General features: G+C 49.4%; 1 protein-coding gene across 1 annotated transcript in view; it reads left to right on the forward strand.

Annotated features, from left to right (window-relative positions):
- LOC146355999 (uncharacterized) overlaps positions 1-23,664 on the forward strand; it is a 72,010-nt gene that overhangs the window by 1,810 nt on the left and 46,536 nt on the right. The window contains 8 exon segments of the mRNA XM_084829993.1: positions 2,332-2,466; positions 3,927-4,016; positions 5,078-5,206; positions 7,876-7,965; positions 8,982-9,004; positions 11,115-11,221; positions 12,352-13,786; positions 21,496-21,557. Of these exon segments, the coding sequence (XP_084686119.1) occupies positions 2,332-2,466; positions 3,927-4,016; positions 5,078-5,206; positions 7,876-7,965; positions 8,982-9,004; positions 11,115-11,221; positions 12,352-13,786; positions 21,496-21,557 (2,071 nt within the window).

Raw genomic sequence — 23,664 nt, forward strand, 5'->3', positions numbered from 1 at the left:
GGGGAGTGGACTAGGGAGTCCTGGGTTCAAATCTTCGCCCCCATGCTCGTCCCGCTCTGCATTTTTGCTAGACGGGCTTTTTCACCCATCTAGCCAGGGCTTTGCGGAGGGAGAGGGGTGGAGGGTGGGGCGGCTGGAGGCTTCCTCGTAAACCGGCTTCCCCAGTCCCCTCCCCGCCCCCAGGACCACCCCCTTTCCCTGCTCCCCGAGGTCGCTTTAGCGAGCTTAGAGAGGCAGCCGGCACAGTTCTCTCCACACTGGTTGTGAGTGTCAGGAGAGCTTCTGAACGCAGGGAGTGGGAGAGTAGTTCAAATTCTGAAGAAGAACCGCCAGACATGGGGCAGGTATGTTCCTAGGCTAATCCAGACATGGCTAGGCCAGCTCCTCAGGTTTCGAAGGTCCAGCTGGAGGAGGAGGGTCCCTCTTCACCCCCCACCCACGAGAGATAGCAAACAGGGAGAGGCGGGGTTTGGGGAATCTGAATTAATAGATGCCAGGCACTGATGCAGAGCAAAGAGGGAGAAAGCCAGGGCGGAACTTAGATGGTCTACCAGATTGGCCTTGCATGAACAGCTGCGCCTAGAAACCTCATGAGAGAGACAGAGACCTCCCCGCACCCCTTAAGTTAGGCTAGTGAGACTACCTTCCTTTGGCGGGCAACTTTCTTAGCTACTGTTTGAACCCCCTGAAGGCATTTCCTTGTAGGCTGAGAGTCACTCTGAATTTGCATCTGTATGACCCTTTGAAGTATGGATTAAAGACTGAAGCCTCTTGTCTGTGTTTGATGGGTGTTTGAGGTTCAGTGGGGGCAAAAGGAATCCTGACAGTGAGGGGGAGGGGGCGGGGAGCCTGGACTCCTGGGTCCAAGGTTGGAATCCAAGCTATCCTATGGCCCCCCCAGATGCTGTCTAGGGGCCATAGGAGCTGAAACTCTCTGGGCTGCTTACAAAGATGAAAAACCATTAAAATACATTATACATAGTAACCATTTACTTACCACGTTTAAACATACCACACCCAGAAACACAGATATCTAAATGATTTTAAACAATCAATGATAAGAAACACAACAAGAAAATGGACCAGGGGTTGGACTCAGAAGAAGGCAGCTTCCGATGCTCTTATGAACTTCTGCCTGCGAACCCAGGAGAGATGGACCTGACTCCATCTGAGCCGGCTTCATGTGGCCGCTGGAGCAGCTGCCTTGGAAGTATCCTTGAATGGTGGAATTATAGAGTTGGATGGGGCCTTGGAGGTCATCTAGTCCAACCCCAGTGGAGGCGGGTGGCTCCGATGTCACCTTGGCAGGGCACCTTGGATAGCTTCTTTAGAGTTCTGACTGAAACCTGGAGCAGACTTGCCACCCCATTGACATCGGAGCCACCAGCTTCCACTGGTTTCAGGGGTCTTGAGGTGAGGGCTCAACTACAGCATCCTTCCCCAACCTGCACCCTCCACATGTGTAGGAGTACAGCTCCCAGCATTCTTGACCACTGGCCATGCTGCCTGGGAATGGAAGTCCAAAACGTTTGCAGCCCACCAGGTCGTGGAAGGCCGAACGGGAGCATCCCTGAATGGTATTCAGTCTCTTCTTGCACACCTCCAGCAAAGGAATGTCCACCAGGCTGTTTGTGCCACTGCTGAAAAGCTCTGACTATGAAGAGATTTTGCCTAACATTTTAACTGAAATTGACTTCACCACAATTTCAACCCATTAGTTCTAATCCAACCCCCTGCTCCATGCAGGATCTAGTTCTAATCTTGCCCTCTGCAGTGATAGAATACTACTGTGGTGTTGTGGTTAGGGTGTCAGACTAGGAACAGAGAAACCCAGGTTCAAATCCCCCCGCAGCCATGAATCTTGCTCGGTGACCTTGGGCCAGATGACATCTCTCAGCCCATCTTATACCTGCAGATTTGTTGTGAGTGTAAAATGGCAGGGGACGGTGTATGTGTGGAAATCATATACTCAGCCCTGAGCTCATTGGTGGAATGGTGGGATTAAAATGGAATCAAATGGAATGGAATAACTTCTGTTGTCAACTTTTTCCCTGGTGCCTTTAAGAGGCGGGCATTCAACAGGTGAACCGTCCCTCAACATGCAGGTGCGGTGACAGGGGGAGGGACCACTTCAATTTCTGCCTGTGTTTTGGAAGTAAACTAATTGAATTAGAAATTGAGGTGGGGTGGCAGGACAGGAAATTTGATTGATGCAATCACAGATGAACGATAGACAGGTTTTGGCTTATTTCTTTGGCTGCATAAGAAATGATGCTTCCCAATTTACATTACCTCTTTGGGGTGCTTCCCTCCCCCTTTTTTTGTCTTCAGGAGGTTTCAAAGGAGCATTGGGCTAAACTTAAAAAAGAGAGCAATGAACAGAAACCGGAGGAGCCCAGGAACAGCGAGGAGATGGTGATCGAAGATGACGAAGATGGGGAATGTGCAACCAGCAATGAGTCAGCGGTAGGGATTTCGCTCCCATTTTCCAGTGCTGTGTAAGCCCTGAGCACACTGTGTTGAATTAAGAGTTGGTCCTTGGGAAGTCAATGCTGCAAAGGGTTAGGAAAGATATTCAGAACCATTGTCTTAGGAACAAGGTCAAAGGGCTGCCTGAGTTAACTCTAGAATTTCATGTGGGAGAAGCTCTCAGGCTTCTTCACATGGAGCTTTTATCCTGCTATTGAGTTTGCTCATTCATGGAAATTTGCGGGTCCTTTAGATGACGCCATCAACCTCCAGGGCATCTCCTGCACTAAATGACCTTTATTTTGAAAAAGATCCGCGATACTGCGCTGGTGTTCTGCTTGAGTTCCCTCTGTGAAAAAGGAAAAGCCGCAGGAAGAGGAGCTAGACCACAGCGCCATCTAGCGGCTATATAATGAAACATATCGAAGACTCAAGGGGGAGGAGGAGGGGGAAAGGGCAGGGAAGGAAGCGTGTGCAAAGGGAGGCCGCTGTGATCCTGCATTTAAAACGGAAGCAGGAAGCCCCATTTTAAATGTGGGATTTTAGGCTGGTGTAGAGATGCTCTCAGAGGGTTGTGTTCCAGTGTTGGGCGGGGCTGAAAGCAAAGTGGGCGGGGGCCCAATACCAGCATCTTTTAGCTTCAAGCTCTTCGTGGCAGTCATGAAGCCTTGGGGAGGCATTTCAGCCTTTGAGAATGTGGGGGAAAGCCGCACAAAAGCTGGGAAAGTGCCCAACACTTGTAAGGGCAGGGGTGGGGTAAGCGTATGTGGCTGCTGGAGGGATCCCCGAGGGTTGGATTGGGACCCTAGAAAGGCCTAGAGGGTGTTACAGCCTCTCCAGTATTTGGCGGAATGCTTTTTGTGATATACTGCGAGTGGGATCTGTAACAAAATGTTGCAGTGTGGGATGCTCCCTCTTCAGGATTCCAGCGACTCTATTCCGTTTTCACTCCACCCTGTTTTCCATTAACACCCCAGCAGTCAGTAATCATAACCCCTGAGCATGCTCTGTCCTCATTGGGATGATTTGGGTTTCCCACCCCGTCAACATGTTTTGTTTGTTTGTGGTGTACGTGATCCTCCTGCTCTCCATTTTATGCTCACAACAACCCTGTGGGGTAGGTTAGACTGAGAGAGTGGCCCAAATTCACCCAGTGAGCTTCATGGCCGAGTGGGGACTAGAACCCCGGTCTCCCCAGCTCAACACTCTAACCACTCCACCACACTGGCTCTTTTTCCACATTGGTGGAAGCTTGAGTTTCCCCTGAGCTTGCTGATACCTCCCTTTGTCCCGGGTTGTGCCATTTTGGCTACATGAGCAATGGCAGTCACTGCCTGAACATTGGAAATAGAGTGATGTATGTTGAGTCGTAATAGGTGTAGTCTCTGGTGATACCTTAAAAATGAGTAGATCGCTCTTCGCTAGGACTGACCTTAACTGGTGGGTTTTTTTCCCAGATGGCAGACTGTTTGTCTGGGCTTGCTGGTCGGCTGGTATCCACTTCCCAAGCTACTAGTAACCCGTCTGTGTCACCACAGGAGAAGGAGGTAAGCCTACGGTATATTGTCAACACGGAGCCTTGGGACAGTGGCCTGGTTCAGATGTAATAATTTCCTGAGTGAGCCATGTTCCCACACAGTGGTGCTTCTAGGGTTGGACCCCAGGGCCAAAGTCCAGGGCCCGCAGCCCAGGGACGGGCCCAAATGGCTGGTGATGGGGCCAGCAGCAAACAGGCCCGGGAGCAGCTGCCTCAGGATTGGCCCTCAGAGAACTGAGCTGGCCATTAGTATATGCTCTTGCATTGGGGGAGTCTACAGGGAGCCTCCAGAGGAGTTGGAGTACAACTCCCATCATTCCCTGAAACAGTGTGGTGTGGTGGTTAAAGGGGTAGGACTAGGGAGACCCAGGCTCAAATCCCCACTCAGCCAGGAAGCTCCCTGGGTGACTTTGGGCCAGTCACTGACTCTCAGCCAGGCCTACCTCACAGGGTTGTTGTGAAGATAAAAGGGAGAGGAGGGGGTCAGGTCCACTGCTGCCTTGGGCACCTTGGAGGAAAAGGTGGGAAACAAATGTAACAAATACATTGGCTAATAAATCAAATAAATAAATAAATAAATAAATGAAACAATAAACAAAATAATAAACCAACACCCCTGGAGGGCGCTGGGTTGGGGAAGGCTAAGCTGGGGTATTGGGGCTGTGCTGAGACCAGAGGCTGTGTTAACTGGGGATGATGGGATTTGTAGTTCATGGCAGGGGGATACACACAATCCCTCTCATGTGTTCACTCAGTATACAGTATGCTGAGATTGCCTTGAGTATATACGGTGGGGGAGTCGATAAGAGGAGCCAGTTTTGAAGTGACTGCTTTCCATACTGAGTCCCTCCAAGGCCCACTCGTATTTGGGTGGCACAGGCAATGGACTGAGAAGTGCTTGCGGGATCCCTTTTGGGGTCCACTGTCCTGGCTCTTCTCGTGCAGGTGGCTTTCCACGCCCTCCAAGCCACAGACGTTCCAGCAGTGCTCTGACTTGGTATAAAAATTCAAGGGATTAATATCCCCTCTCTCCACCACCCCCACTCTCCCCCACCCACTTTTTCTTGTGAGGAATTGCAGGAGGGTTTGGCTGAGCCACTGGAGACCGGAGAGGACAGGGCTAAAAGCCAGGAGGACGGCAGCGGCGAGGAATTACTGATTGAAGATACTAACGGAGAGGAACACGGGAACGGTGACGAGGTACTGTGAGGTTTCTGGGCTGGCTTCTCCTTTAGGGTTGCCGCTGGATTTCACTCAGACTGCAACACCGGTTGAAACGGTCATAGCTGTTGAAGCAACTTGCCATTCCGGAACCGCACCTTCTTCCTAGATGCGCTGGGTGATGTGCGTAGGCGCATCTTTTATCTTCACTGCATCTTTAGGAGCTGGGTGGGTTGGTTGGGTTGAGAGATTGTGAGCAACGAGCTTCATGGCTGAGTGTGGATTTGAGCTTGGGCCTCTCTGCTCCTAATCCAACACTTAAATCACTGTTCATCCAACTGTTCCATGCCCCCTCTCTACTTTGCCGTCCCCTCAGTGAATAGTAATTAGGATTTTTTTTAAAAAAAACCTCCCACTGACTCAAGTGGGAGGCTTTTTTCAAACCTAACTGCAGCATGGGAGGTGATTAACGAAGGTTGCATCTCGGGAGGGAAGGGCTAACTCTCGCCACCCCATATGCTGTGACACCTCTCCCGCCCCGCCCTCGTTGCAGCAACGTGGCTCTTTTTAAAGCCTCCTGCTGGCTCCTGTGGGAGGTTTTCTTCCAAGCTTGATTGCGGAGTTGGGCAGGCATCCTCACAGGTGTGTGTGTGCCTGTGCAGGACCGGCCCAAAACATTTTAGTATCTGAGGCAGAACGGCACATGGCAAGCCACCCTGCCCCTGTCAAGTTGCAAAGCACCCAAGGCTGCCCAAGTAATTTTGCCACCTGCGGCAGAAAATCTCCATGTGGCTTCTTCCCCTTTCCTGGCAATAAAAAGTACAAGAATAATTTGTTGAGTAACTTCGCTTCCCTTTCATGACACCCCAGATCAGCTGCCTGATTCTGCCTTTTGGTATAGCCAGCTGGTCCCCCTGATTGTGTTGGACTACAGATCTCATCACCCCCAGCCAATGGTCATGCTGGCTGGGGGCAATGGGAGTTGTAATCCAACACACCTGGAGGGTGGAAGGCTGGGCTAAACAAATCAGGAACGTACCAGGGCAGAAAAGCTTCGCGTTACATCTGCACCCAGAACCTGGCTCGTTGCTCCTCTAACAACAGCAGATCCAGAAGACAGCTTCTGGCTTCAAACTCTGGCTTGTTAGGGGAGTGATAAGCCAGGGGGTCCAGTGTGGGGATGTAACAATAAGCTTTTCCACACTGGTAAGTTCCTGGTTGGTTTAGCCACTCCTGCCAACAGGAGGAGTCAGGTGCTAGAAATCGGGCAGCTTGCACCAGCATGCTTGCCCTTGAATAATAAGCCAGCATTCCGAAGAATCCTGGCTTAGCATTTGTGTAAACATAGCCACCCTGGGAGATTATCTTTCTGACTGAATGAACAGCATACAATTCCCAATTCTTTTCAATAAAAATAATAATAATCTAGAATAGGTTTCAGGTTTGAGAACTCTGATCCAAGTTGCACAGTTTCTAAGGGCGCAATCCTGTGTGATCTACCCCGGGTACTCATAAGCCTCCAAACTCAGAGGCTTACAAGTGCGTTGCACCTCCCGCTCTGCATTTTAGCTAGGTGGGGGATTTCGCCCGTCTAGCAGAGGCTTTGGGGCAGGAGGAGGCTCGGGAGGCCTCATATCCCTGCGGCCCCAGTCTCCTTTGCTCCCCGCCCACTGGCACGACCCCTTTCCTTCCTCTGCAAGCTCGTGTTTGCAGGCTCGTAAAGGCAGCCAGTGTGGTTCTCTCCACGCCGGCTACGAGGGGGTGGTGAACTTGGACTCCTGGGTCCGAGGTCGGAGCGCTGTCTCTGGCCTCGGATCCAGGAATCCAAAATATCCTATGTCCCTCAGACATTATGTAGGGGCCATAGGATTGCTCTCTGAGTCCCAAAACTGTTCCATGAGATAGCAGCCACATTTGGATGATCATATCAGACAGCCAGTGTCGTGTAATGGTTAGAGTGTTGGACTGGAACTCAGAAGACCTAGGTTCTAGTCCCACTTGGCCATAAAACTCACTGGATGACTTTGGGCCAGTCACTGAGACTCAGCCTAACCTACCTCACAGGATTGTTGTGAGAATACATTCGAGAGAAGGAGGATCATATATGACTCCTTGAAGGAAAGAAGGCAGATATAATTTAACAAATAAATACATCAATATCTCAGCTTAATAAGTTGAGATGTGAATGAGGCTTTTGCTCGCTCATGCAGCCCGGTCCCTCCTCTCCTTGTGGCACGAACAAACAAACTGGAAGGTCTTCCGTTAACGACAGTTTCCCATTTGATCCAAACCGAGACACTATGGTATCTAGGATATTAAATCATGGTTTGACGTTGGCTTAATACCCTGGTTTGTTCCAATGCTGATAAACAGTTTTCTGGTTTGGACAAGCCATGGTCTATTGCTGGGTTAAAAATCTGGGTTGTTTATCCCTCAACAACTCAGAGCGCAAAGCAGAAGCGGCAAGCAAGCAAGAGGCAGCATGCTTCACTTGCATCTCCAACCATCCATGGGTTAATTAATTTTGCCATGTTTGGTCATTATGGGTGAGCTGGGTCACTGTGGCTTTTAAAATTGACTGTGAAATACGTATCTTGGTACTTTCACGTATCTTGGTACTTTGGAAGCTATATATTTTAAAAGAAAATCAGTGAATGAGGGAGACTGTCTTTGTTTCTGTTAATACTACCCATTTTTTTCATTGGAAGGTGTTGCCTAATTCAGAAGTGCTTGAACTGAGGAAGGAGAGAGAAGAAGAGGGAGATGGTGAGGGAGAGAACAGCAGTGAGGAGATTGTGGTAGGTTTTCGGGATGCACTCCTGCCAGTCTTGTGAGCTCCATCTGACTCAAGTAATATACAAACTCACTTGGGGGTAAATCCCATTCAATAGTACTTCCTTCTTAGTAAACATGCATAGGATTGCACTTTAAGAGGGTTAAACGGACTCATTATTTGATCTGACTTTCTGATGTTGAGTGGGCAGATCCTTTTTGATTCCGGATATGGAACCAGGCCTAAATAAAATACAAATTTAAAATTATATCACAGAATATTACATTATTATATAATTGTAAATTAAAATTTTTACTGTGTGTGTGGTTGAAATAGTTTTCAGGCCTCTTGATTTTACTGTTTAAATCTTAGGTTGTTTTTATTGTACTCAGTGTTTCATTTTTATGTACACTGCCCTGAGATCCTCTTTGGGAGGAAGGTCCAGTTTATCCATTTTTAAAATAAATAAAAATATCACATGAACCTGTGCTGTATGGAGTTGGATCACTGGTCTATCTAGACCAGGTGTGGGGGAATCGTTGGCCCTCTAAATGTTGCTGGGCTCAGAATCCCAACAGCCTCAGCTAGCATGGCCAGTGGTCAGGGATGTTGGGAGTTGTAGTCCGCCAATATCTGGAAGGCCACCGGTTCCCCACCCTTGATTGAGACCAGTGCTGACTACCTCAACTAGCAATAGCGTTATATCCCTTCTGACTGTTTTCCTCTCCAGTACTATTTTCCTCTGGTACAGATGTGTAGAGGTGAGATTTGAACCATGGTCTCAGCAGAGATGTATCCTCTGTATATATATCTGATTTTTTTAAAGAGCAGAAACTGTGCCACAGCATTGCCGCATCCTATGGCAGTGAGTTCCACAGTTCTTAGCATGCATTGTGGAAAGATATAGTTCCCTCTCTGTGTCTTTGAACCTGTTGCCTGTCAGTTTCATTGGACTCCACTGTTTGTTAAGAAAGTGAACAGTTTTTCCCTATACATCTCATGGTGTGTGTCTTTTTTCTTCCTCCTCCCGTTCCCCTGTAGGAGACTGGAAGCATTGGAATCAGGTAAGAATTGGGCTGTTCCATGGCATTTGCCGAGGGAAATATGTATTTTATATTTATATGCTCCTGTTTCTCCTCCTCTGCTGGAATGATGCTGCTGCTGATCCTGGTTGGGTGTTTCCATGACAACAGAAGGAGAAGCGAATGGAGGAGTACTGGATTTTTTTAAAGGAATCAGCTTTGCTGCTTTTTGGTCCACACAGGGCTCCATGAGCAAAAATTGCTTCACAGAACATACTTTTGGGTGGGGGCTGGCGTGAACGTCACCTGACTGGCAGGGGCTGCTCAACCAGTAACAGAGGCTCTCCCCCCCCCCCCCCGTTCTCCCCACTTTCTCCTTTCCCCTGAGGCTCCAGATGCACCTGCATTTCAGGAGCAAGCCTCATTGAGCACAATGGGAGTTACTTCCGAGTAGACACACATATGCTTGTGCTGGGAAAGCGGATGGGAAACCAGCCCCCTTTCTAACCCAGTGCTGCGCAGGATCTCTATAACGAAGGTGCGAAGTTGTTACTTCCTAAGGCAATAAACCAAACAACGGAAAATCAGAGCCTCGAAATTGCGCTTTAGAGCATTTGTGCTTTAAACTGTGCCATTTCAATTGAAGCGGATCTATGTAAATTCTGATGTGGGCATTCAAGGGACAAGCCTCATTGACCACAATGGGAGTTACTTCTGAGGAGACACTAATTGGTTTGTGCAGGGACAGGAAACACACAGCAAACACCCCTTAGCCGGGGTCAGGGTGAAAGGCACACCCCTGGGCAGGGCCAGCTTACTCGAGGTCAATGCAGGGGTTGGGGCACACAACAACTATACTGGGGAGAACCCGACTTAAGGAAAAGAATCGGACTTTAAGCAGTCTTGGGAAATCAGGTTTTTCCCTGATAAGCTCAGGGGTGGCTGCTGGATGGCCATGACATCATGTATCCCTAACAACTCCAAATGTAACCAGCTCGGAGTAAATTGCTCATGGAGACACCCCCCTCCCCCAGAACTTTTGGGTCAGTGGGCAGATTTGGAATGCTGAGAGAATGTTGTGGACACTCTCACAAAATGGCTGCCATGGGGGTGGGGTTGCCCATTCATAAAGTGGCTGCCATGGTGAGCATGGATGGCCACAAAACACTCGTTTCCCAGAAGGCAAACTGGTGGGGCTAAAATAACTCGCTCAAGAACTGGGGGCTGAGCTCCAAAAGCACAAAACCACACTTTGGAACCCAAATAAGCATGGCTTTGGATGGCAGCATTTCGCTTTGCAGCACCCCAGCCTCCTGGTTAAAAAAAGTAACTTTAAAAAATAGATCAAGAAATAAAATAAAAATCGGGAGGCAGCAGGAGCGGAGCAGGCACCAACAGAGGTGTCTGCGGGCACAATGGCACTCACGGACATCATGATGGTGACTCTAGATAAACACCTTTCTAAAAAAATGCCTCAAGGACACTTATAACAAAATTAAAGCATACACAATTTAAAACAGCTAACCTCAAGTAAGCCCTTGCTCATGGATGCCCCCTGCAGCTTCACTCATAAGGCAAAGGGGGCTTCCAAGCTGTAAGATGGGGTGAGGAGCCGCCCACCTGTAGGCCAAGCCCAGGCCTCTCAGTCCAGGCCACGCCCCCTCTCTTCAGGCCACACCCGCTTGCCAGCCCTGCTCCGGGTTACTGCTGTTATTTACTCCATCCCACTTTGTCCTCCAACAACAAAGCTGGTGGAGGGAACCTGGAAGACGTTGGGGAAGGAGAATGCCTGGAATGCATTGTGCTCCCACCCCCCATGGTTGCGTACTGAACAAAGGTAAGAGTTGTATCTGTAACCCTGCCCACTGCTGAAATGCAGGCCGTGACAGGTTTGGGCCGAGATAATGTGGAAAAATGTTCCCCATCTCTACCGGAAGAGATAGAAATAACATAATTCCCTGATGTGCAGGCCTCACTTTTTCTCTCCCATCCAAGCAAGAAGGGTCTTGCCCAGGATATGAATCCAGGACCCTCTTGCGTTCTAAGCAAGCTCCTGTCCATGCAAACGGCCCATTTCCACTCTTAATTCAGAGCCATTCACACAATTCCTTCTCTAATTTCTCTCTCTCTCTCTCTTTCATTACAATCTCAGGGAAGACGAGGAGTCTCCGGCACAGAGATTAGAGGAAATAAGGCAGAGATATGGCGATTTATGCCAGAACAGCACTTCTTTCCAGGAGATGATGTTGAGACTCAAAGGTGATTCTCCTGCCGTTGCTCCCGGTGGGGGTAATGCTTTGGGGGCATACGACTATAAGAACAACGTCTTTGGTGAATGAGACCAGAGGCCTAGCTAGACCAACTCTGTTTGGAGCAAGGGTCACGGCTCAGTTGGGAGAGCGCATGCTTTGCGTGCGGAAGGTCTCAGGTTTGATCCCAGCACAGAGGTGTATACAAGTATGCATGGTGTGGAGAAGGTGGATAGAAATATGTTTTTCCTCCCTTGTGATATTAGAACCCGGGGTCGTCCTGTGAAGCGGAGTGGTGGGAGACTGAGGAGAGATAAAAGGAAGGACTTCTTCACACAGCACGTAGTTAAAATAGGGAATTCACTACCGCAAGATGTAGCGATCGCCACCAATTTGAATGGCTTTAAAAGGGGATTAGACATATTGATGGAGGAGAAGGCTATCAAAGGATGCTAATCATTATTATTAATATTAGAATTAGTATTATTATATCAATTTATATACCCCTTACCATATCTAAAGATACCTCTAAGCAGTTTACAGGATTGGAGATTAAAATGCATCATAATAAATACAAAAGCTCATCAGTTAAAATGCTTGGAATATTTAAAACTAAAGCTCCAAGCACAATAATTAATACATTCATAATTGGCTGTGTATTGTCTCCAGTATCAGGGTGGTATGCCTTTGTATACCTGTTGCTGGGGAATATGAGCAGGAGGGTGCCGTTGCGCTTATGTTCTGCTTCTCGGCTTCCAGAGCCCTCAGGAACAGACAGGCCTTTGGTATGACCCAGCATAGCAGATGTGGCAGGATGGGTCACAGTTTTCAAGTTTCTGTTACGTTAGAAAGAACCACAACAAAACAAAACAAACCTCCCTGCAAGTAGAAGAAACTAGCAATGGCTGGGCTAGAACCTTTCTGACATGTTGGTTTTTTAGTTACTTTTTACATTGGGAGAATTAAAAAATAGCACCCAGCAGACCTCTGTAATTAACCTCTTATCCTTACTACACACATAGGGACTAGAACCTTGACTCTGCATTTGGCACCTGCGTAACCTCTGCCCTTACCTAGCTAGGATCGGTGTTGCTGCTTCTCATGTTGAGTTCTCTGTCTTGATTTTTCTTCTTTCTGCAGCTGGCTGGATAGGCCAGAACAAGGAAGGAGGGCCTTCGCCTTTGAATTCGGAGCGGCTGCAACTGAACCGGATGATGTGGGGCGGGGATGAGATCAGCTTCCCCCCGGTTGAAGGCCTGGCAGGCGCTTCCGAGAGCCGTCCGGGGCCTGCTGGCAGCTGCCCACTAGAGAGCCGTGGGCCAATCTCCATCCCTTTCGGAGGGGGCTTTTTCGACTTCAGCGAGTTTGCTATCCAGCAGAGCTTCCTCCAGAAGAAGGGCCAAGAGATCTCCAAGAGCTTTGGGGTGAGCCCGAGCCCGCAACTCAGGGGTCCGGAGAAGCCCCCGCCCCCCCCGCCGGTGGAGAAACCCTACAAGTGCAACGAGTGTGGCAAGAGCTTTGGGAAGCGGTCGACCCTGAACACGCACGGGCGCACCCACACGGGGGAGAAGCCCTTCAAGTGCTCGCACTGTGACAAGCGCTTCAGCCAGAGCTCCCACCTGCAGCTGCACGAGCGGACCCACACGGGGGAGAAGCCCTACAAGTGCCTGCTGTGTGAGAAGAGCTACAACCAGCGCTCCAGCCTCATCATCCACGAGCGCAGCCACACGGGCGAGAAGCCCTACGCCTGCCTGGAGTGCGGGAAGAGCTTCAGCCAGAAGGCCACCCTGGTCCTCCATGAGCGCAGCCACCGCGGGGAGAAGCCCTACAAGTGCCTGGAGTGTGGCAAGGGGTTCAGCCTGAGCGCCGACCTCATTCGCCACCAGAGCATCCACACCGGGGAGAAGCCCTACACCTGCTCGGAGTGCGGCAAGAGCTTCAGCCAGAACTCCCACCTCATGGCCCACATCCGGACCCACACGGGCGAGAAGCCCCACAAGTGCCTGGAGTGCGGCAAGGGGTTCAACTGGAGCTCGGAGCTGATCGCCCACGAGCGCACCCACACGGGCGAGAAGCCCTACACCTGCCTGTACTGCGAGAAGAGCTTCAGCGTCCGCTCGAGCCTCAGCAAGCACGAGCGCACCCACACGGGCGAGAAGCCCTACATCTGCCTGCAGTGTGGCAAGGGCTTCATCCAGCGCTCCAGCCTGGTGGCCCATGAGCGCTCCCACACAGGCGAGCGGCCCTACATGTGCCTGGACTGCGGCAAGTGCTTCCGGGAGAGCTCCCAGCTCATCGCACATGAGCGGACCCACACCAACGAGAAGCCCTACGTCTGCGCGGACTGCGGCAGCTGCTTTAAGGCCAAGGCGGCCCTGATCCGCCACCAGCGCAGCCACCTGGGCCTGAACTCTTTCATCTGCGCTGACTGCGGGAAGATTTTCTCATCCAGTGCCCAGAGCCCAGAGAAGTGCCCCGAGTGCGTGAACCTGCGCCTGATGTCGGAGCTCTCGCGGGCATCAGAAGAGGCCTATGCGGAAGTAGCGGCCGAAGGAGAAAGCGAGGAAATGAAGATGTGACGGGCTTCTTTTTTCCCCCGGTCGGAGCTTGCGCCCTCTTTCGAATGAGAGACTAGCGGCAACCGAACCGTGCCGCGCAACCGATGGGGAATGTGTTTTGCCCCTAAAGGGAAAGAGTAATTTCAGTGGGCGGAATTACCTCTTCAAGGCTACTTGCAGGCTAGGTTATGCGGAAAGTGGTACAGTCCTCCCTCCCCTTCCATATTGGCTACCTGCTTCCTTTCCCCGTCCTTCCTCTGTTTTCTACATCTACATCAGGGTCATCCAGATGGTTTGGCCTACAAGTCCCATCAACCCTAGCCAACATAGCCAATGGTGAGGGATCATGGGAATTGTAGGCCAAAACATCTGGAAGGCCACAAGTTGCCCACCCCTGCTTACCCCTCTCTCTCTCTCTCTCTCTCCCCCCCCCCATGTATCTCTCTCTCCCCCCTCCATGGTTTTTTTGGCAAGAGTGGTGAGGTGTGAGGCTGTTGCTTAGCAACAGGCCGCCATATTCTCCTCCTGCTTCCCAGTAGCCAGGAAGCAGGAAGAGGCGAATGCAATGCCTGGAAGCAGGAATAACAGCCCTGTGGGTCTAACGCTTCCCTTCCTGTTGGCAGAAATATATGTTTCAGGCCACCCGGAGGGGGAAAGGTGTGTGTGTTTGAGGGGAGCGGGGCAGGGGAGCAAGGGAGCTGAATTGCGGCCTACTGCAGTTGTTATGCCTTCTGCACTAGTGTCCCCCTGAAATATCATTTCTAATAAGCAGAAGAGGACAGTTTGGGCTGGCAATTGAGGGTTCAGTTGGCACCCTGAGAGGGTGTCATTTGGCCCAGATTCCCCCTACCTGCCGACCCCTAAGTGGACTATTATGCAACCTGAATTTCGCAAAGGCTTTTGAATGAATCCCACCCAACCTTTCCACAGAATAAAGCTATAAAGAAGTTCTGGCCAGCAGGAACAAAGTTGCGGTGCGCGCATGTTGCAACGAACTGATCAGTGCTCTGTACTGGCAAAGAGCCAGTCTGCGGGAGGTATTGGCGTGTGGCGATTTTGCCCCCAACCAAAGGGTTAGCCCTGAGAAATGGGTTGAACTGTGGCAGCATACGGGAGTGGACCAGGAATAGAGCAAAACTAACATAGACAAACTGTGTTTGATTGTGGGAAACAAATTCTCTTTCTGTCTTGTTAGGATTTGGCATGGGTAGCAGGCTCAACTGGCAGTGCGTGTTATTTATTTTATCTATCTATCTATCTATCTATCTATCCATCCATCCATCTACATATAGGAACTTTCTTCACTTGTCACGATAAGGGTGAGCTTGTTGGTGGGGCATCTGGTTTGGTTAAGCTGCAGACCTGCGCAACACCTGCTCTTCCTTGCTTTCATTCTGCTACGAACTTGGCTAGGACATGCAGAGAATGGGGCTTGGGTCTATAGATGCTGCAGAATGAGGTGGTAGGATCTTGAGGCGTTCTGTACTGCTGCAGGGGAAAAACAAATTTTTCAGTGGTACCCCACTGTTTTAACTTCCTTAAAAAAAAACAACCCCTCCCTGAAAGTAGAAAGTTAGCTCTTCAGCGATTAAGGTTCTAGCTAGACTCTTACTGTACTCCTTGCAGAGAGTTTATGAAAGGCAGCATTTAAAAAACAGATTCCCCATTTTTATTCTGAAATAGTACAGCTAATTCTACCATCTCCTCCACCGAACGCTTCATTCCGCTGCATGTGTAGACTGGGCCTCAGGTGGTAGAGTTCTGGACTGTGTCACTTGAGACTGAACATGCGTAGGTGGGTGTCAAGTTTTCAAAATGTTCTTCCTCTAAAATAAAACTTCCCTTCATGAAGGCCAGGCGTTGACCCCTAAAATTGTAACAAAAAACAAACTTTTTAAGAAAAGGCATCTGGAGCATCCATCTTGACCTTTTAAAATACCCTTTTAGTGCTCTGTACTTACTATGGAACACCAAAAGGGTAGAAATTAGCTTGAAAAGAAAATGGTGCCTCATAGCTACTCCGGACATTATTTTAAATTATTTTGTAATTATTATTTTTTCAGCGCTGCGGGAGGTGGGGTGGAGGTGTGGCCCACCCCTGAGGTAGACAGATAGCATATTGTGGAAACGGTTATGTGCTCTATTTTCCACATGTAGGGAAGTTCTATTTTTTTCTGGGGGAAGCACTCAAAAATGCCACAAATACCCTTCTTTCTGAAGTGGTGCAGTCCAGAAGTCTGCCGCTTTGTTCTGCAGATTGTGCACATGGGCTCCGAGCCTCTTTGTCTTAGAGTCCTCTGCTCTGATAGTAGCCCACTTCCTTTTTACGACAGGGCTTGAACCAGCCTCAACCCTGTTTCAATTGTCCCGGTGCCTGCCCAAGGAAACCTGGGAGGTCCGTGAAAGGGACAGAGGGACCCCATCAAAGATGCCTCACCACCTTCATGAAACGACTGCGCCCAGACGTCTTTGGAAAGGGAGGTGTGACAGATAAGCCAGTTGAAATCTGTAGTATAGATGTGCCTTTAGATGACCAGAGAAGAATTCGCTGCAGGCTGTAACGGAGCCAAGCGCAGTGGACTGTCTGCTGTACGGCTGGTGCCCCGTTCTTAGCTGAGCTGAGACTGACCCCCTCCCTGCACCCCCATCCACCCTTGCTTACCTGCTGCCGAGAATTAGCACAACATGGGATCCTGGATTGAACGACTTCAGCATGATGGTGCAGGAAAAGGGCTGTAATGGAGTCCAAGCATAATGGGAGATAGTCGAGTAGGCATGGGGAACCTCCGGGTTGCGGGCTGAATATGGCCCATGGGGGTTTCCTATCCAGCCTGCGAAGCTTCTTCCCCAGACCCCACCCCCTTTCCCCCCCAGGACTGAGAGGGGAAAGGGCTTATCCCTGATCTGCAGCAGTTTGGAGATGAGCCCTTTCCCCATTCTTGGCATGGGGGCGTGGGAAATACTTCCCATCGGATCTGCAGAAATCAGGTGTTGGGGCTGGGAGGGGAAAATGGGGCGGGGACATACCAGTAATGACCTCGTCTACCGCTGGCACATGCCCCCAACATCCTAGTCCAGGGCCAGTTCAGTGCTCAGGCCATAAATTGCTCTTCATCTTGTCGGAGAGGGTCCCCAGAGGCCTGCCATGGCCTGAACTGAGACTGACACCACACTGGAGGCTGCCTTTTCCATATCTTTTTCTGAGCAGCTCAAATGTGGTGGTGGTGGTGAATCTTGAGCAGCTCTCCCTCCTACCCTGGCTCCATCACATTCTTGCCTGAACGGATACATTTGGTTCAGAAGTACTTTTGTGTGTATGTGGGGGGGGAGATGTGGTACACTCTTCTCGTGGGACTGTACCACCCCAAAGTATGACCATGTAGAGCAGGGGGAGGGGGCAACATGCTGCCCATGGGCTGCATGCAGCCCCCAGTGCCCCCTCCCCAATTTTTTAAAAACTATTTTTAATGGCCTCCGTAGTGGCTATGGAGTGCCCAGAGGGTCAAATTTAGCTCCTGATATATGGCAAGTTTATATGTTGGGGAGAAGACCCGTTTACAAGCCTGACCCACAAGTGAGGCAAGTGTGGAAAGATCTTTTTCAAAACCAAAAAACATAGGTGCCACTTCCAGGTCTGTCTGTCCGTCCCCCCACCCCTGCCCCAGTGTGCAATACTCTCATCTTGTTATTTCAGATAACCATAGAGCCTTTCAGAATCTAGTCCAGTCTCTGGGAATGCCCATTGGTACTAGTCTTGATGGGTCCATGGTATCTAGGAAAAAGATGGGGGAATTGCAGCTCTCTCTCTTCCTACCAGCACCACAGCTTCTCTATGAAGGCCAACCCAAACTGCACCGTGAATTATGGGCTTTAGGATTTATTTCAGGCTCTGGATGTGTTCACAGGCAAGTTCCTGCCTCACCATGAATTGTAATTAGCAGGAAAAGCGAGATGTCATTGGTCTGCCCTGGTGCTGTTCTTTATCATCGTTCCAACATCCCCTTTTGCAAATTTCTTTTTATTTTACAATAGTAATGTTCTCCCTGTCTTTTTTCCCCCATCTCTAGCTTTTTGCTTTGAATAGGAATATGCTTTGTTTTGCGTATCTTTCAGGCACTTGGGTATTTCCCCCCTCTTCTTTATTTCTTAAGCTTAATAAAATATCTCAAAAATAGAAGATTCCCTGTCACAGTCATCTTGCTATTCATATCTGTTCGAGCGGCTTGGTTCCTCCCTGGAGCAACTCCTGTGAGGAAAGTTTACAGTGTCTTGGACCATTTAGCTTTGAGAAAAGGCGAATGGAGCAGCACACACACACACACGATAGAGCTGCACAAAATGATGCATGGTGTAAAGGGAGCAGAGGGTAGGGGGTGGCCCAACTCCCTGCAGTGTAGGCAGGGGCAAACAATTACCCAGTAAACAGCTTCCACCCGTTTTGTATCCACCTCCGTCTGAGCCAGGAGATACTCGCACCTTTCAAAACACCTTTGGGACATAGAAATAAGGCTTCAAGCCGACACCCTCTGTTCCAAGCCCCAAATCTGACATTCTTAAAAGCAGGAAGACCAAACAGAAGGCTCTGAATTTAGTAGTGAGGCTGAAGTGGCATAAAGCGCCCACAAATTTGGAAATAGATGTGCAGTTTATTAATGAAGGGGGAAAGGGGTCAAAAGGTGTACCAATATTAAAGGAAATCAGAGAAAACCCAAAGCAATCAGAGAAACCCTTTGAAACTATAGAGAAACCTTTTGGAAAGGTGCTGCAGGCAAAAAAACCCAAAGCAGTACCTATCCTATACTTTACCAAAGTGGGGCTCTTCTGATAGGACAGGGTCCAATTCAGGATCCAAAAGCACACAGGCCCGAAAGCCACTTAGCAGAGTCGGATGAAGGCGAAGACCAGATAGCAACTGTAGCCCCCGCTAGGTTTATAGCCTCCCCACCCCAGTGTGTGAGCCTCCATAGCCAATCACTGTCTGGATGGATAACTTCCTCCACTTCCAGGACAGGAGAGAGTGAAAAGCTCTCACCACAGCCCAGCTGAAATAAATCAAATTAGACTAATTTGGCAGGAGTTCAGCTCTGGCCTTGAGCCTGGAAACTAGAAAAAACTAGGAGAATGCATGCCAGTGGTTTTAATGAGTGCATGCCAGCCTCACGAGATTGAGCTTGTTACAAGCAGAGAGATCTCGGAAAATGGATTCCTTGACACATGGTCTGGAGAAAGTGGATAGGGAGACATTTTTCTTCCTCTGTCATAATACTCAAACCTGGAATCATCCCATGAAGCTTGTTGCTGGGAGCATCAGGACAGAAAAGGAAGGATTTCTTTACATGGAACAAAGCTGAACTATGGAATTTGGGACCACAAGATGTAGTGATGGCCAGCAACCTGGATGGCTTTAAAAGGGGAACTTGTCTAAGTTCCTGGAAGACATGGTTATCAATGGCTACTAGTCCTGATGGCTCTATACTGGCAGGAACTGGCAGAATTCCTCTCAGAACCACTGTCTATTCTCTTTGAGAGATCATGGAGGACGGGTGAAGTGCCAGATGACTGGAGGAGCGCTGATGTCCCTATCTTCAAAAAGAGTAAAAAGAAGGAACCTGGGAACTACAGACCAGTCAGTCTGACATCAATCCCTGGGAAAATTCTGGAGCAGATGATAAAGCAATCCATCTGTAAGCACCTTGAAAAGAGTGCAGTGATTATTCAAAGCCAACATGGATTTGTCAAGAACAAATCCTGCCAGATGAAACTGATCTCATTTTTTTATCAGGTAACCTCCCTTGTGGACTGTGGGAATGCTGTAGACATAATACACTTCGACTTCAGGAAAGTTTTTGACAAAGTGCCCCATGATATCCTGATGAGCAAACTAGCTCAAATGGGCTAGATGAAACAACGATCCGGTGGATCCACAGTTGGCCACAGAATCGGACTCAAAGCGTGCATATCAATGGTGTCTTCTCAAACTGGGGAGTGGTAACGAGCGGGGTACCACAGGGCTCAATCCTGGGCCCAGTGCTCTTCCACATTTTTATTAATGACTTGGAGGAGGAGGTGCAGGGATGCTGATCAAATTTGCAGATGACACCAAATTGGGCGGGATAGCTAATACTTTGGAAGACAGAAACAAAATTCAAAGTGATCTGGATAGACTGGAGCGCTGGGCAGAAAACAACAGAATGACATTTAATAGGGATAAATGCCAAGTTCTGCACCTAGGAAAAAGAAACCAAATGCATGGTTACAAGATGGGCGATACGTGGCTCAACAACACTACAAGTGAGAAGGATCTTGGAATTGTTGTTGATCACAAGCTGAATATGAGCCAACAACGTGATGTGGCTACAAAAAAGGCCAATGCTCTTTTGGGCTGCATTAATAGAAGCATAGCTTCCAAATCCCAGGAAGTACTAGTTCCCCTCTACTCAGCACTGGTTAGGCCTCATCTGGAGTACTGTGTCCAGTTCTGGGCACCGCACTTTAAGAAGGATGCAGACAAGCTGGAGAGGGTTCAGAGGAGGGCAACAAAGATGATCAGGGGACTGGAAACAAAGAATTGGGCATGTTTAGCCTTGAGAAGAGAAGACTGAGGGGAGATAGGATAGTGCTCTTCAAGTACTTGCAAGGTTGTCACAGAGAGCAAGGCTAGGATCTCGATCATCCCAGGGTTCAGGACACGGAATAATGGGCTCAAGTGACAGGAAGCCAGATTCCAGCTGAACATCAGGAAAAATGTCCTGACTGTGAGAGCAATACGACAATGGAACCCATGACCCAGGGAGGTGGTGGGCTCTCCCACACTGGAGGCATTCAAGACAAGGCTGGACTGCCGTCTGTCAGGGATGCTCTGACTTGGATTCCTGCATTGAGCAGGGGGCTGGATGCGATGGTCTTGTAGGCCCCTTCCAACCCTACTATTCAATGATTCTACCTCCAGTATTGGAGACAGTCTGCCTATGTACACCAGTTGCTGGGGAAGATGGGCAGGAGGGTGATATTGCAGTCATGTCCTGCTTGTGGGTTTCCTGTTGACACTGGTTGGCCACTATGTGAACTAGATGGACCTTTGGTCTGACCCAGCATGGCTCTTCTTATGTTCTAAGAAATGCGTCCCTTGACCCAAAGGAAAACCCGTATGTAGTTATGTGCAATGTTATGCCTTAGTCTGATCCTGCATGACTCTACTTATATTCTTATTGTAGTAGGTTGACGTGGGAGGGCACTCAGCCATGAAGCTTACTGGGTGATGTTGGGCCAGTTGCTGCCTCTCTCAGCCTAACCTACTTTGCAGGTTTGTTGTGAGGATAAAATGGAGAGGAGGGGATTAGTGTGCATTAGCACAAATGCACATTTGCAAACAGGAATGAAATTCTCTTACATCTATTTTTAAAAATCTGATTCCATCCATGAGTGGATGACAGACCGAAAGAAGCCTGACAATCCATGAAACACAGACAGAACATCTGTAATGAAAGCCATACATCCCTAAGGTGTGCCTAGAAGAGGACCTCTGAAGTAGAGCTTAGAATCTAGCCAAGTAAATTTAGAAGCTGCCATGAATTCCTGCCGGCTGGAAATGTTGCTTTGGACCTGGCATTGCTCGCAGTCATATAGGCTAGAAACTTGAGGGAAAGAACAGGCCAAAGTTAAGCACTGTGAATCCAGGGAACAAACTAACATGATGATTTCTGTAAACACTCTGCCTCTTGAGCAGAGTTCACAACACTGTGGTGATACAGGGCCTGGATGACATGAAAGATAACTTGGGAGGGATGTGTATGTTTCACAGTCGTGTCCCACCAGCACAGGATGGGGTGCTGGGTTCAGATTTTTGAAACCTGAGGCACTCAGGTTTCCCATAGTGGCAAACTGAATGCTTCTGGAAAGCCTGCAGCCTTCCCCTGGTGTTTATGCACAACATCTGGTACTTGGAGGCAGTCTACACTTGGATGGGGATATTCAGCTTCTGAGGCATCAAGACTTCCACAAAGGAAGGAAGGCTGTGGCAACAAGAAAGTGACCACAGGAACATCTGGGGATGGCCCTGAGGTGGTAAGTCAGTGCCTGGGCTGTACCACTTCAGACAGCAGGTGTGGGGTCATAGCACTGAACAATTTTCCATTCCCAAAATTCCCTGGGTAGGCGGCTGGAGGCTCCGATTTTGGTGGGACTGCAAATCCATTCTGGGTTTCAGTCAGAACCAGCCAGAACTCTAAAGGAGCTATCCAAGGTGCTGTACCCTATCCCCAAAATAGGTCCAGCATGTTGGATAGCTCCTTTAGAGTTCTGACTGAAACCCAGAATGGATTTGCAGCCCCACCAAAATCGGAGTCACCAGCCTCTACTTTCTAGGTCAGGGGTGTTGAACCTCAGGCCTGGGGCCAGATCTGTCCCATCTGGGGTCATTGTGGTCCTCTGAGGTTCCCCAGGTGGCTCTGCCCTTTTCTCCTGCCTACGCCCCCTTTCCCCTGACCAGCAACCATTCATTGGTTTCCCAGCGTTCCTGCAGTTCCCCCCCACCCCATTCTAAAAAGTCGAAATGCCTCTCCTAGGGCTTCCTTCCTGGCAAGAAGTTTAAGCTAAAATATGCTGGCGTTTTTGGTATTTGGCCACACCTCTTTGGGCCCAGCACTAAAATGTCACCCCCCCCCCCAAAGTGTCTTTAAAACTGAATTCAGCCCCCTGGGCTGAAAGAGGTTTGACACCCCTGTTGTACAGGGGTGGTCACCTGATCACCCCACCTGCACTAAGGGAGAGCAGGGTGGGGTCTGGCAGCCATGCCCCCCACCAGCCATGTGCATGCCAGACACACTCCTGCCTTACACACATAGAGCTCTGTCTGAGGAGGGATCCTGAGTTAGGATCCACTCTTGTGCGGGGCATCTCTGTACATGTACACTGGTACCCAAGCAAGGTCTTTCTCACGCTTGCAGAATGTGCAGGGGGATCTGTGTGGCTGGTGTGCCATGCATGGCGAGGGTACGGCCACCGAGCATGTGGGTCGAATGGCGATCCAACCATTCCTTGCATGAAGTAGCCTGACGTTTATGTTGATATATGTATAACTCCCCTTCCCAGTTGTGCCACACACATCGGGGTGGGCCAGTTGGAGGCAGATTAGGGGTGGGGCTACTCAGCTGCGCATCAGGGTGGGGCTAGCGCATGCAGCCCCCTGCCGCCTCCTCCTCTTCCACACGTTCTTTTACTTCATGATGGGCTTCATCTGAGCCTCTATAAATGGAGCATGTGCAGTTCCACAGTGGATTGGCTACTCAATGTCATCCAAAAGATTTCCCAGAAATTAAGATGCACTGACTGTAGAGAGTGGGGTCTTCACCTGTTTAATCCCCCCTCCCCCGGAAGCTATTAAAGGCACAGAAGCTCTGGCGGGAAAGAAGTTGTCTGCGCTACCTGGGAGGGTAGATCCGATTATTTCATTCTTCCGTGCATCACAGCACGGAGAAATTCAACAGGCAAAGCTCTTCCCATCACTGCAGCACCTGCTGAAATCCTGCCTGTCACATGCTCCCCCTTTCTGTCGTCCCATTGCATTGCTGCTGCGATTCTTGTCATTTCTAATATGTGATGTGATCATTTAAATCAGCCTTCCCCACCCTGGCACCCTCCAGATGTTTTGGACTTCAGCTCCCACCAGCCCCGGTCAGCATGGCCAATGGCCGGGAGTTGTAGTCCAAAATATCTGGAGGGCACCAGGCTGGGAGAAGGCTTGTTTAAACGTTTTATAATATTTTGTCTATTGTATTGAATGTTTGTTTGTTTCCGTTATTACAGTAGCACTGAGTTCATCAATTGGTTAGATTAAGGAACTGAAAACATTCTGATTTAATTAAAAGATTCTGCCCCACCCCATTAATCCATCAGC

Source organism: Heloderma suspectum, chromosome 2 (assembly GCF_057233095.1).
Source record: "Heloderma suspectum isolate Gila_16-S chromosome 2, 16-S_ref, whole genome shotgun sequence".
NCBI classification, from domain to species: domain Eukaryota; kingdom Metazoa; phylum Chordata; class Lepidosauria; order Squamata; family Helodermatidae; genus Heloderma; species Heloderma suspectum.